General features: G+C 40.8%; 1 protein-coding gene across 1 annotated transcript; it reads left to right on the top strand.

The window, feature by feature from the left end:
- Positions 1-5,621: 5,621 nt before the first annotated feature.
- On the top strand, positions 5,622-7,598 carry LOC106597483 (saxiphilin-like). Its single transcript, XM_045701698.1, has 5 exons — positions 5,622-5,721; positions 6,273-6,337; positions 6,965-7,096; positions 7,299-7,386; positions 7,462-7,598. Exons 2-5 carry the CDS (start codon positions 6,286-6,288, stop codon positions 7,472-7,474), a joined length of 285 nt encoding a protein of 94 aa, XP_045557654.1. The 5' UTR covers positions 5,622-5,721; positions 6,273-6,285; the 3' UTR covers positions 7,475-7,598.
- Positions 7,599-14,120: the final 6,522 nt, after the last annotated feature.

Here is a 14,120-nt window from a genome sequence, read left to right as displayed (position 1 = left end):
CATTTAAATTTGAACATTTAGCAGATGCTCTTATCCAGAGCCACTTACAGTAGTGAATTTCGTACATTTAATTTAAAAAAAATTCCGTATTATGGTAAGCAATTCTTTCCAAATAATATAAAAACTGGAAAATTAACAAATGTACAGAAAGATCAGTGCGAAGACCAAATTACAGAAGAAAAACGTTTTGAAACTATTAAATCCTTTCAGTCTGGGAAAATCCCAGGGCTTGATGGCATACCGGTAGAGGTATATCAAGTTTTTTTTGTTATATACTAAAAGCTCCATTGTTAGATTTGTTTTAACTACTCCTATAGAAATGGTAGTTTGTCAGGTATTCAGCAGGAAGGTCTGATTTCTCTATTATTAAAACACTACCCAGATGGCAAATATAAAGACCCAGTCTATCTAAAAAACTGGAGGCCCCTTACACTTCAATGTTGTGATGTAAAAATACTAGCAAAATGCATAGCACTCAGAATTTAAAGGGTTTTACCTGGTATTGTTCATCATGATCAGACAGTTTTTTTTTACATGGACGATACATTGGAGATTATATACGACAACTACTAGACATAATAGAACATCATGAAACGTATAACAAGCCAGGAATGGTATTTATAGCGGATTTTGAAAAGGCATTTGATAAAGTAAAACTGTATTTTATTTATAAATGCCTGGATTTTTTCAATTTCGGCAATTCTCTTATAAAATGGGTAAAAATTATGTATAGCAACCCCAGGTGTAAAATAGTAAAATAACGGCTACTTCTCAGAGAGTTTCGAATTGTCAAGAGGAATTAAACAAGGGTGTCCGTGGTCACCATATCTATTCGTTATGGCCATCGAAATGTTAGCTATGAAAATCAGATCCATTAATAACAACATTAGAGGATTAGATATCCAAGGTTTAAAACAAAGGTGTCCATGTATTTCGATGGCTCAAGTTTTAAATTAAGTCCGCAAGCTAGATCTCTGCAATGTGTCATTGAAGATCTAGATAACTTTTCTGTACTCTCTGGACATAAACCTAATTATGATAAGTGTTCAATATTATGTATTGAATCCTTCAAAAATTCGACTTTTACATTATCCTGCAGTTTACCCATAAAATGGGCTGATGGTGAAGTAGACATACTCAGTATTCATATCACAAGAGATATAAATAAGCTCTACACAATGAATTTCAAAATAGAATGTGCCCATCTATATAATGAATATGAATTGGGTGGGTTGAGATTATTAAACATAAAAGCACTAAACCTCTCTCTAAAAGCTTCACTCATTCAAAGGTTTTACTTGAACCCTATATGGTTCTCAAGTAGATTACTAAGAAAAGCTCATCCATTGTTTAACCTGTTGGGTCTAGGGGGCAGCATTTGCACGTCTGGATAAAAAAAATGTACCCGATTTAATCTGGTTACTAATCCTACCCAGTAACTAGAATATGCATATACTTATTATATATGGATAGAAAACACTCTAAAGTTTCCAAAACTGTTTGAATGGTGTCTGTGAGTATAACAGAACTCATTTGGCAGGCAAAACCCTGAGACATTTTCTGACAGGAAGTGGATACCTGATGTGTTGTATTGACTTTAAACCTCTCCCATTGAAAAACACAGGGGTTTAGGAATATTTTGGCACTTCCTATTGCTTCCACTAGATGTCACCAGCCTTTACAAAGTGTTTTGAGTCTTCTGGAGGGAGATCTGACCGAACAAGAGCCATGGAACGGTGATGTCCCATTAGACACCTGGCGCTACTTCATGTTGGGTACCCTCGTTCCAATACGTTATAAAAGGCTATGCATTCGTCCACCTTGAATATTATTCATGTTCTGGTTAAAAAAGGCCCTAATGATTTATGCTATACAACGTTTGACATGTTTGAACGAACGGAAATATATTTTTTCCCCTCGTTCATGACGAGAAGTCCGGCTGGCTTACATCATGTGCTAACGAGACGGAGATTTTTGGACATAAATGATGAGCTTTTTTGAACAAAACTACATTCGTTATGGACCTGTGATACCTGGAAGTGACATCTGATGAAGAGAATCAAAGGTAATGGATTATTTACATAGTATTTTCGATTTTAGATCTCCCCAACATGACGTCTAGTCTGTATCGCAACGCGTATTTTTCTGGGCACAGTGCTCAGATTATTGCAAAGTGTGATTTCCCAGTAAGGTTATTTTTAAATCTGGCAAGTTGATTGCGTTCAAAAGATGTAAATCTATAATTCTTTAAATGACAATATAATATTTTACCAATGTTTTCTAATTTTAATTATTTAATTTCTGACGCTGACTTGACTGCCGGTTATTGGAGGGAAACGATTTCCTCAACATCAATGCCATAGTAAAACGCTGTTTTTGTATATAAATATGAACTTGATAGAACTAAAAATGCATGCATTGTCTAACATAATGTCCTAGGAGTGTCATCTGATGGAGATTGTAAAAGGTTAGTGTATCATTTTAGCTGGTTTTATGGTTTTGGTGACCCTGTCTTTGACTTGACAAAACATTACACACAACTCTTGTAAATGTACTGTCCTAACATACTCTAAATTTATGCTTTCGCCGTAAAACCTTTTTGAAATCGTAAAACGTGGTTAGATTAAGGAGATGTTTATCTTTCAAATGGTGTAACATAGTTGTATTTTTGAAAAATTTGAATTTTGACATTTATTTGGATTCAAATTTGCCGCTCTTGAAATGCACCTGCTGTTGATGGAGTGCACCACAGGTGGCACGCTAGCGTCCCACCTAGCCCCAAGAGGTTAACCTCTCTGGGCTAGGCGGGACGAATTCGTCCCACCTACGTAACAGCCACTTGAAGCCTGTGGCGCGATTTTCAAAACCTTAAAAATCCTATTACTTCAATTTCTCAAACATATGACTATTTTACAGCTATTTAAAGACAAGACTCTCGTTAATCTAACCACACTGTCCGATTTCAAAAAGGCTTTACAACGAAAGCAAAACATTAGATTATGTCAGCAGAGTACCAAGCCAGAAATAATCAGACACCCATTTTTCAAGCCAGCATATAATGTCACCAAAACCCAGAAGACAGCTAAATGCAGCACTCACCTTTGATGATCTTCATCAGATGACAACCCTAGGACATTATGTTATACAATACATGCATGTTTTGTTCAATCAAGTTCATATTTATATCAAAAACCAGCTTTTTACATTAGCATGTGACGTTCAGAACTAGCATACCCCCCGCAAACTTCCGGGGAATTCGCTAACATTTTACTAAATTACTCATGGTAAACGTTCACAAAAAGCATAACAATTATTTTAAGAATTATAGATACAGACCTCCTCTATGCACTCGATATGTCCGATTTTAAAATAGCTTTTTGGTGAAAGCACATTTTGCAATATTCTAAGTACATAGCCCAGGCTTCACGGGCTCGCTATTTAGACACCCGGCAAGTTTAGCACTCACCATAATCATATTTACTATTATAAAAGTTTGATTACCTTTTGTTGTCTTCGTCAGAATACACACCCAGGACTGCTACTTCAATAACAAATGTTGGTTTGGTCCAAAATAATCCATCGTTATATCCGAATAGCGGCGTTTTGTTCGTGCGTTCCAGACACTATCCGAAATAGTAAAGAAGTGTCACGCGCATGGCGCAATTCGTGACAATAAAATTCTAAATATTCCATTACCGTACTTCGAAGCATGTCAACCGCTGTTTAAAATCAATTTTTACGACACTTTTCTCGTAGAAAAGCGATAATATTCCGACAGGGAATCTCCTTTTCGGCAAACAGAGGAAAAAAATCCCAAAGGCGGGGGCGGTCGGGGTCACGCGCATAAGCTAGTGTCCCTTGATCGGCCACTTGAGAAAGGCGATAATGTGTTTCAGCCTGGGGCTGGAATGACGACATTCTGTTTTTTCCCGGGCTCTGAGCGCCTATGGACGACGTGGGAAGTGTCACGTTAGAGCAGAGATCCTTAGTAAATGATAGAGATGGAAAAGAAGTTCAAGAAATGCTCAGACAGGCCACTTCCTGTAAAGGAATCTCTCAGGTTTTGACCTGCCATTTGAGTTCTGTTATACTCACAGACACCATTCAAACAGTTTTAGAAAATTTAGGGTGTTTTCTATCCATATGTAATAAGTATATGCATATGCTAGTTACTGGGTAGGAGTGGTAACCAGATTAAATCGGGTATGTTTTTTATCCAGCCGTGTCAATACTGCCCCCTAGACCTAACAGGTTAATGAACATTATCTGACTTAGGACTCTAGGCGCAATTAGTATTTTGGCTACTAGATGGCAAGTTTTGCATTTCTATTCAAAATGTTGTATCAAGTCTGCCTAATTGATCAATATATACATTTTCAAGTAGATAACTGTACACTCTCCTCAAACAATAGCATGGCATTTTTTCACTGTAATAGCTACTGTAAATTGGACAGTGCAGTTTGATTAACAAGAAGTTAAGCTTTCTGACCGAATAAGACATGTCTATGTCCTGGGAAATGTTCTTGTTACTTACAACCTCATGCTAATCACATAAGCCTACATGAGCTCAACCGTCCCGCATGGGGGACACCGATCCCGAGGTTAACTAAATTCTCCAATTTTAGTATGTGTGTGTGTGTGTGTGCGTGCACTCGTGCTTGTGTGTGATCCTAGACCCATCAAAACCTCACCACTATTTCACTACTTGGCCCAATCTGATCCTACAGCAGGCCGGCAGCCTGGGAGAACGGGACACTATCGTTCATCACACCTTGTAACACTTCAGCTGTAAAATCTCATAACCCAACGAGTTTTCTGCAGCTGCCACCACAACATCTATTTTCTGTGATTTATGTTCCATTTCTGTGGTTCAGTTGATAACCATGGCTATGAATGCTAATAAACCAACCTTACTGAAACACATTTTATTCCTATCACTCTCTATTGGCAACGGCATACTCACAGGGAGCCTCTCAGGATCCCTCGATACTGGAGTCATCTTCCTCTACTACTCTCTTTACTGCCTATGAAGATACCTTCAGAGAAAATTACTCAAGTAAAAGTATAAGTCACCCAGTAAAATATTACTTGAGCAAAGGTTTAAAATTATTCAGTTTTAAATATACTGAAGTATCAACATTAAATATATTTGATCAAATATACTTGAGTATCAAAGCAAAAGTATACATCATTTCAAATTCCTTTTCTTGTTTTTTTAAATGTAATTACGGATAGCCAGGGGCATACTCCAACACTCAGTCACAATTTACAAACAAAGCATTTGTGTTTAGTGAGTCTGACAGGTAAGAGGCAGCAGGGATGACCATGGACATTCTCTTGATAAGTGCGTGAAAAGGACCATTTTTCTGTCCTGCTAATCATTCAAAATGTAATGAGTACTTTTGGCTGTCAGGGAAAATGTATGGAGTAAAAAGTACATTATTTTCTTTAGGAATGTAGTTAAGTGAAAGTTGTCAAAAATATAAATAGTAAAGTAAAGATACCCCCAAAAAATGACTTAAGTACTACTTTAAAGTATTTCTACTTAAGTTGTTTACACCACCGGCTAATGGCCCGACATCGGGATCTCTCGTTGGGTTAATGAGGCAACTAGTCACACCTGTGACAGGTCCTTTAAAATGAGAGGTAGAAGAGGTAGACCATAACTCACAGACATCAAAGAGAGAGACTCCCAGTGAATCCCTTGGAAGAGTGCAGAAGGTGAGATTGTGTCATTATTTAATAGACTATCTGCATCTCAAATGGCACCTTAATCTTATGTGGCCCTGGTCAAATGTAGTGCACTATATAGGGTGCCATTTTGTGGAGTGACCCCCCTGCATTTAAGAGCATAGACTAATGGTTACCTTTGTTGTAAATGGGTAGTCTCTGACTAGATCTAGGCTGCTTCCCAATCCCTATGTAGTGCATTATGGGCCCTCGTCAAAGATGGTTCACTACATAAGAAATGAGGAGCCATTTGTGAAGAATACATATTCCTGTGTGCCAGGCTTATCTATTGTATGTGGTTGAAGAGCTGATACCTGAGTTTTGGCAGAAGACTAGTAGCACCGTGTTGCCAATACTGGGTTCTTGGGGTCCTCAGGACTGGATTTAGGAAAGGCTGCCTTAGCAGTTGCTTAAGTGTTGTAATTAACACAGGGTTTCCTTAACCTCTCCTCTAGTTCCAACAGCCATTCCACTGACTTGGAATATTCCAGTACTATCACAGCTGATTAAAATTCTCAACTAATCCTCTCTCTCTCTCTCAGGAGACCTCTCATCATGGCGACATTGACCATCATTCTGCTTGTCAGCACGGTTTTTGCTCTGGGAGGTAGGAGTTACATACCTCACACCTGCATTTTAATAAACATTAGTGGGTGTTGCTCTGCCCTATTTCACACATGCAGGTGTGACTTGGAAATGTTTTCATAACGGTTCTCCATGGGACACCCTCTGACACTGGAATAATCAAGGTTGTGCATTGCTGAAGGGAACATAGCTGGATATATCAACTTGTCAGTACACTGATATGAACTACTGGCCCAACGCTCTAACGGCAAGGCTACCTGCCACTCCTCTAGTTCCAGAGATGTATATCGGTGTCTAGATGCTGGACTGAGGTGTTCTAATATGATTGGTTTAATCATTCAACTTTATGTATGACTGGCTTGTCTAGCAACTATCAAGAAGTGACACTGATACAATTTACCCCCACTTTTACAGTTACACAATATGATACAATCACAGAAACTGAATTTTGACTGTGTGGGCCCTTTAAACAAGTAGCAGAATTTCAATTTTTAGCCAGGAAGTCACTAGGTTGCATCTGAAATGGAACTCTATTCCGTATCAACTACTGAGAAGGGTCCCACACGCGAGGCAACCCAAGATTCCACATGCAGCCCAAGCTTCCAGAATGTTATGTCTACGTTACAATGTATGTTACCTGTGTGTCCAGATGCTATGAAACGACCCAAGACCCCTTGTGAGCGTGCTAGAGATGCTGTGATAAATGGCCCGCCTGGAGTCTACGTCCCCACGTGTGACTGCCAGGGAGAATACACCCCTGAGCAACACTGGGGATCTACAGGTTAATGCTCACCCAGTCTTGTACAGCTAACCTTTTGGGGACACACAATTCAGTCCCATTTAAAATCCTATTTCCCCTACCCTTAACACAAAAACCGTACCTTAATTCTAACCTTAACCCCCTTGGAAATAGCATTTGACCTCATGGGGACTAACAAAATAAGACTTATGCAACAGCTTTTTAACATGTCCACTTCTGGTAGGTTCCTCTTGGTGTGTTACCAGAACTGGACAAAAGATCCCGGGTACTGAGACTCCACCAGGCACTGCTTCTGTCAAATGTGCATGCAGGTACACTCATTCACTAAATGTTCATTCTTTGCAGCTTGTTCTGAGTGTTAATATTTGTTTTTTGTTTAATTATAGTGGCGCTCGCTGATGAGAGGCATTGGAACCAAGACGTTGAGAAGACTTTGCAAAAACATTGGAATTACTTTGATGCTTGTCTTTACAGTACTATGGGCGTTGATTCACATTCTATATGAATAAATCCAGAGCTAAAATTGTTGCTTCACTTCCTTTATTGTTGGTGTTATATGCTGAACCAGTCCATTTCTGGGAAATGGAAGGAATAAGGCTATGGTGACCGTATTACCACCACACCTGTGGTCATGAAGGCAGTCAATTCCATGTGACCACTTAGTCATGGTAATTAGGCTTTTCCAAGCTATGATGCTGCTGATGGTCATTAGTAGCCTACTATACTTAGCACTTTATTGCCCTCTAATCACTGACATCAATGCAAATGTAATTGCAGATTAACTATTGGTCACATGCAGATGTTGTGGGTGTAGCAAAATGCTTGTGCTTCTAGCTCCGACAGCGCAGTAATATCTAACAAATTACACAACGTGTATACACTTAACCTGTTAGGGCTAGGGGGCAGTATTGACACGGCCGGATAAAAAACGTACCCGATTTAATCTGGTTACTACTCCTGCCCAGTATCTAGAATATGCGTCTAATTATTGGCTTTGGATAGAAAACACTCAAGTTTCTAAAACTGTTTGAATGGTGTATAACAGAACTCAAATGGCAGGCCAAAACCTGAGAAGATTCCATGCAGGAAGTGGCCTGTCTGAGAAGTTGTGTTTCATCTTGGCTCTTTTTATTGAAGACTGAGCATCTTTGCTCTAACGTGACACTTCCTACGGCTCCCATAGGCTCTCAGAGCCCGGGAAAAAGCTGAACGATATCGAGGCAGCCTCTGGCTTTAACACTTTATCGCTTTTGGGAAGTGGCCGATCAGAGTACTATGGGCTTAGGCGCGTGCCCGAGTCGACCGAATGCTTTATTTTTCTTTCGTCTGTTTACCTAAACGCAGATTCCCGGTCGGAATATTATCGCTTTTTTTACGAGAAAAATTGCATAAAAATTGATTTTAAACAGCGGTTGACATGCTTCGAAGTACGGTAATGGAATATTTAGAATTTTTTTGTCACGAAACGCGTCGGGCGCGTGACCCTTATTTAACCTTCGGATAGTGTCTTGAACGCACGAACAAAACGCCGCTATTTGGATATAACTATGGATTATTTGGGACCAAACCAACATTTGTTATTGAAGTAGAAGTCCTGGGAGTGCATTCTGACGAAGAACACCAAAGGTAATCAAACTTTTCTAATAGTAAATCGTTGTTTGGTGAGTACCACACTTGGTTGGTGTCAAAATAGCTAGCCTGTGATGGCTGGGCTATCTACTTAGAATATTGCAAAATGTGCTTTCACCGAAAAGCTATTTTAAAATCGGACATAGCGAGTGCATAAAGGAGTTCTGTATCTATAATTCTTATAATAATTATGTTTTTTGTGAACGTTTATCGTGAGTAATTTAGTAAATTCACCGGAAGTGTTCGGTGGGAATGCTAGTCACATGCTAGTCACATGCTAATGTAAAAAGCTGGTTTTTGATATAAATATGAACTTGATTGAACAAAACATGCATGTATTGTATAACAATGTCCTAAGATTGTCATCTGATGAAGATCATCAAAGGTTAGTGCTGCATTTAGCTGTGGTTTGGGTTTATGTGACATTATATGAGACGCCGACGGCTCCCACCATTATCTCTGACAAATTGAAAACCCTAGTCATTGGCGACTCCATTACCTGCAGTATTAGACTTAAAACTAATCATCCAGCGATCATACACTGTTTACCAGGGGGCAGGGCTACCGACGTTAAGGCTAATCTAAAGATGGTGCTGGCTAAAGCTAAAACTGGCGAGTGTAGAGAGTATAGAGATATTGTTATCCACGTCGGCACCAACGATGTTAGGATGAAACAGTCAGAGGTCACCAAGCGCAACATAGCTTCAGCGTGTAAATCAGCTAGAAAGATGTGTCGGCATCGATTAATTGTCTCTGGCCCCCCTCCCAGTTAGGGGGAGTGATGAGCTCTACAGCAGAGTCTCACAACTCAATCGCTGGTTGAAAACTGTTTTCTGCCCCTCCCAAAAGATAGAATTTGTAGATAATTGGCCCTCTTTCTGGGACTCACCCACAAACAGGACCAAGCCTGGCCTGTTGAGGAGTGACGGACTCCATCCTAGCTGGAGGGGTGCTCTCATCTTATCTACGAACATAGACAGGGCACTAACTCCTCTAGCTCCACAATGAAATAGGGTGCAGGCCAGGCAGCAGGCTGTTAGCCAGCCTGCCAGCTTAGTGGAGTCTGCCACTAGCACAGTCAGCGTAGTCAGCTCAGCTTTCCCCATTGAGACCGTGTCTGTGCCTCGATCTAGGTTGGGCAAAATTAAAAATGGCGGTGTTCGCTTTAGCAATCTCACTAGTATAAAGACCTCCTCCATTCCTGCCATTATTGAAAGAGATTGTGATACCTCACATCTCAAAATTGGGTTACTTAATGTTAGATCCCTCACTTCCAAGGCAGTTATAGTCAATGAACTAATCACTGATCATAATCTTGATGTGATTGGCCTGACTGAAACATGGCTTAAGCCTGATGAATTTATTGTGTTAAATGAGGCCTCACCCCTGGTTACACTAGTGACCATACCCCCGTGCATCCGGCAAAGGCGGAGGTGTTGCTAACATTTACGATAGCAAATTTCAATTTACAAAAAAAAAAACTATGACGTTTTCGTCTTTTGAGCTTCTAGTCATGAAATCTATGCAGCCTACTCACTCACTTTTTATAGCTACTGTTTACAGGCCTCCTGGGCCATATGCAGTGTTCCTCACTGAGTTCCCTGAATTCCTATCGGATCTTGTAGTCATAGCAGATAATATTCAAATTTTTGGTGACTTTAACATTCACATGGAAAAGTCCACAGACCCACTCCAAAAGGCTTTCGGAGCCATCATCGACTCAGTGGGTTTTGTCCAACATGTCTCTGGACCTACTCACTGCCACAGTCATACTCTGGACCTAGTTTTGTCCCATGGAATAAATGTTGTGGATCTTAATGTTTTTCCTCATAATCCTGGACTATCGGACCACCATTTTATTACGCTTGCAATCGCAACAAATAATCTGCTCAGACCCCAACCAAGGAGCATTAAAAGTCGTGCTATAAATTCTCAGACAACCCAAAGATTCCTTGATGCCCTTCCAGACTGCCTCTGCCTACCCAAGGACGTCAGAGGACAAAAATCAGTTAACCACCTAACCGAGGAACTCAATTTAACCTTGCGCAATACCCTAGATGCAGTTGCACCCCTAAAAACTAGAAACATCTGTCATAAGAAACTAGCTCCCTGGTATACAGAAAATACACGAGGTCTGAAACAAGCTTCCAGAAAATTGGAACGGAAATGGCGCCACACCAAACTGGAAGTCTTCCGACTAGCTTGGAAAGACAGTACCGTGCAGTATCGAAGAGCCCTCACTGCTGCTCGATCATCCTATTTTTCCAACTTAATTGAGGAAAATAAGAACAATTCGAAATTTCTTTTTGATACTGTCGCAAAGCTAACTAAAAAGCAGCCTTCGCAAATGGAGGATGGCTTTCACTTCAGCAGTAATAAATGTATGAACTTCTTTGAGGAAAAGATCATAATCATTAGAAAGCAAATTACAGACTCCTCTTTAAATCTGGGTATTACTCCAAAGCTCCATTGTCCTGAGTCTACACAACTCTGCCAGGACCTAGGATCAAGGGAGATACTAAAGTGTTTTAGTACTATATCTCTTGACACAATGATGAAAATAATCATGGCCTCCAAACCCTCAAGCTGCATACTGGACCCTATTCCAACTAAACTACTGAAAGAGCTGCTTCCTGTGCTTGGCCCCCTATGTTGAACATAATAAACGGCTCTCTATCCACCGGATGTGTACCAAGCTCACTAAAAGTGGCAGTAATAAAGCCTCTCTTGAAAAAGCCGAATCTTGATCCAGAAATTATAAAAAACTATCGGCCTATATCGAATCTTCCATTCCTCTCAAAAATTTTAGAAAAAGCTGTTGCACAGCAACTCAATGCCTTCGTGAAGACAAACAATGTATATGAAACGCTTCAGTCTGGTTTTAGGCCCCATCATAGCACTGAGGCTGCACTTGTGAAGGTGGTAAATGACTTTTTAATGACGTCAGACCGAGGCTCTGCATCTGTCCTCGTGCTCCTAGATCTTAGTGCCGCTTTTGATACCATCGATCACCACATTCTTTTGGAGAGATTGGAAACCCAAATTGGTCTACATGGACAAGTTCTGGCCTGGTTTAGATCTTATCTGTCGGAAAGATATCAGTTTGTCTCTGTGAATGGTTTGTCCTCTGACAAATCAATTGTAAATTTCGGTGTTCCTCAAGGTTCCGTTTTAGGACCACTATTGTTTTCACTATATATTTTACCTCTAGGGGATGTCATTCGAAAACATAATGTTAAATTTCACTGCTATGCGGACGACACACAGCTGTACATTTCAATGAAACATGGTGAAGCCCCAAAATTGCCCTCGCTAGAAGCCTGTGTTTCAGACATAAAGAAGTGGATGGCTGCAAACTTTCTACTTTTAAACTCGGACAAAACAGAGATGCTTGTTCTAGGTCCCAAGAAACAAAGAGATCTTCTGTTGAATCTGACAATTAATCTGGATGGTTGTACAGTCATCTCAAATAAAACTGTGAAGGACCTCGGCGTTACTCTGGACCCTGATCTCTCTTTTGAAGAACATATCAAGACTGTTTCAAGGACAGCTTTTTTCCATCTACGTAATATTGCAAAAATCAGAAACTTTCTGTCCAAAAATGACGCAGAAAAATTGATCCATGCTTTTGTTACTTCTAGGCTGGGCTACTGCAATGCTCTACTTTCCGGCTACCCGGATAAAGCACTAAACAAACTTCAGTTAGTGCTAAATACGGCTGCTAGAATCCTGACTAGAACCCAAAAATGTGATCATATTACTCCAGTGCTAGCCTCCCTTCCTGTTAAGGCAAGGGCTGATTTCAAGGTTTTACTGCTAACCTACAAAGCATTACATGGGCTTGCTCCTACCTATCTTTCCGATTTGGTCCTGCCGTACATACCTACACGTACGCTACGGTCACAAGACGCAGGCCTCCTAATTGTCCCTAGAATTTCTAAGCAAACGGCTGGAGGTAGGGCTTTCTCCTATAGAGCTCCATTTTTATGGAATGGTCTGCCTAATGTGAGAGACGCAGACTCAGTCTCAACCTTTAAGTCTTTACTGAAGACTTATCTCTTCAGTAGGTCCTATGATTAATTAAGTATAGTCTGGCCCAGGGGTGTGAAGGTGAACGGAAAGGCTGGAGCAACGAACCGCCCTTGCTGTCTCTGCCTTGCCGGTTCCCCTCTTTCCACTGGGATTCTCTGCCTCTAACCCTTTTACAGGGGCTGAGTCACTGGCTTACTGGTGTTCTTCCATGCCGTCCATGGGAGGGGTGCGTCACTTGAGTGGGTTGAGTCACTGACGTGGTCTTCCTGTCTGGGTTGGCGCCCCCCCTTGGGTTGTGCCATGGCGGTGATTGTTGTGGGCTATACTCGGCCTTGTCTTAGGACGGTAAGTTGGTGGTTGGAGACATCCCTCTAGTGGTGTGGGGGGCTGTGCTTTGGCAAAGTGGGTGGGGTTATATCCTGCCTGTTTGGCCCTGTCCTGGGGTATAATCGGATGGGGCCACAGTGTCTTCTGATCCCTCCTGTCTCAGCCTCCAGTATTTATGCTGCAGTAGTTTATGTGTCGGGGGGGCTAGGGTCAGTCTGTTACATCTGGAGTATTTCTCTTGTCTTATCCGGTGTCCTGTGTGAATTTAAATATGCTATGGAACCCTGACCTGTTCACCGGACGTGCTTGTTGCACCCTCGACAACTACTATGATTATTATTATTTGACCATGCTGGTCATTTATGAACATTTTAACATTTTAACATCTTGACCATGTTCTGTTATAATATCCACCCTGCACAGCCAGAAGAGGACTGGCCACCCCTCATAGCCTGGTTCCTCTCTAGGTTTCTTCCTAGGTTTTTGGCCTTTCTAGGGAGGTTTTCCTAGGGAGTTTTTCCTAGCCACCGTGCTTCTTTCACATGCTTTGCTTGCTGTTTGGGGTTTTAGGCTGGGTTTCTGTACAGCACTTTGAGATATCAGCTGATGTACGAAGGGCTATATAAATACATTTGATTTGATATGCTAGCTTGAAAAATGGGTGTCTGATTATTTCTGGCTGGGTACTCTGCTGACATAATCTAATGTTTAGCTTTTGTCGTAAAGCCTTTTTGAAATCGGACAGTGTGGTTAGATTAACGAGAGTCTTGTCTTTAAAATGCTGTAAAATAGTCATATGTTTGAGTAATTGAAGTAATAGCATTTCTAAGGTATTTGAATAACGCGCCACGGGATTCCACTGGCTGTTGAGTAGGGGTTAAATTTAAGGTCTAATACTGGGCTAGCAACACCATAACGCTACACAAGCTAGGATGAACAGGATATTATGCCACTATGCAGGAAATTAAAACCCTTTAAATGTTTCAATAGCAGGAACGTACTTTAGCCAACCAACAACAATACCAGTAAAGGAACTGGGACAGCACAAATGCAGAAC

Source organism: Salmo salar, chromosome ssa18 (genome assembly GCF_905237065.1).
Source record: "Salmo salar chromosome ssa18, Ssal_v3.1, whole genome shotgun sequence".
NCBI classification, from domain to species: domain Eukaryota; kingdom Metazoa; phylum Chordata; class Actinopteri; order Salmoniformes; family Salmonidae; genus Salmo; species Salmo salar.
This window is presented reverse-complemented; position numbering and strand designations above follow the sequence as displayed.

Excerpts from the sequence above, each read along its gene's own strand:
- LOC106597483 (XM_045701698.1), top strand. The coding sequence starts at position 6,286 with ATGGCGACATTGACCATCATTCTGCTTGTCAGCACGGTTTTTGCTCTG. Across the intron at positions 6,338-6,964 it reads CACGGTTTTTGCTCTGGGAG|ATGCTATGAAACGACCCAAG; the intron begins GTAGGAGTTACA and ends CTGTGTGTCCAG. Across the intron at positions 7,097-7,298 it reads GCAACACTGGGGATCTACAG|GTTCCTCTTGGTGTGTTACC; the intron begins GTTAATGCTCAC and ends CACTTCTGGTAG.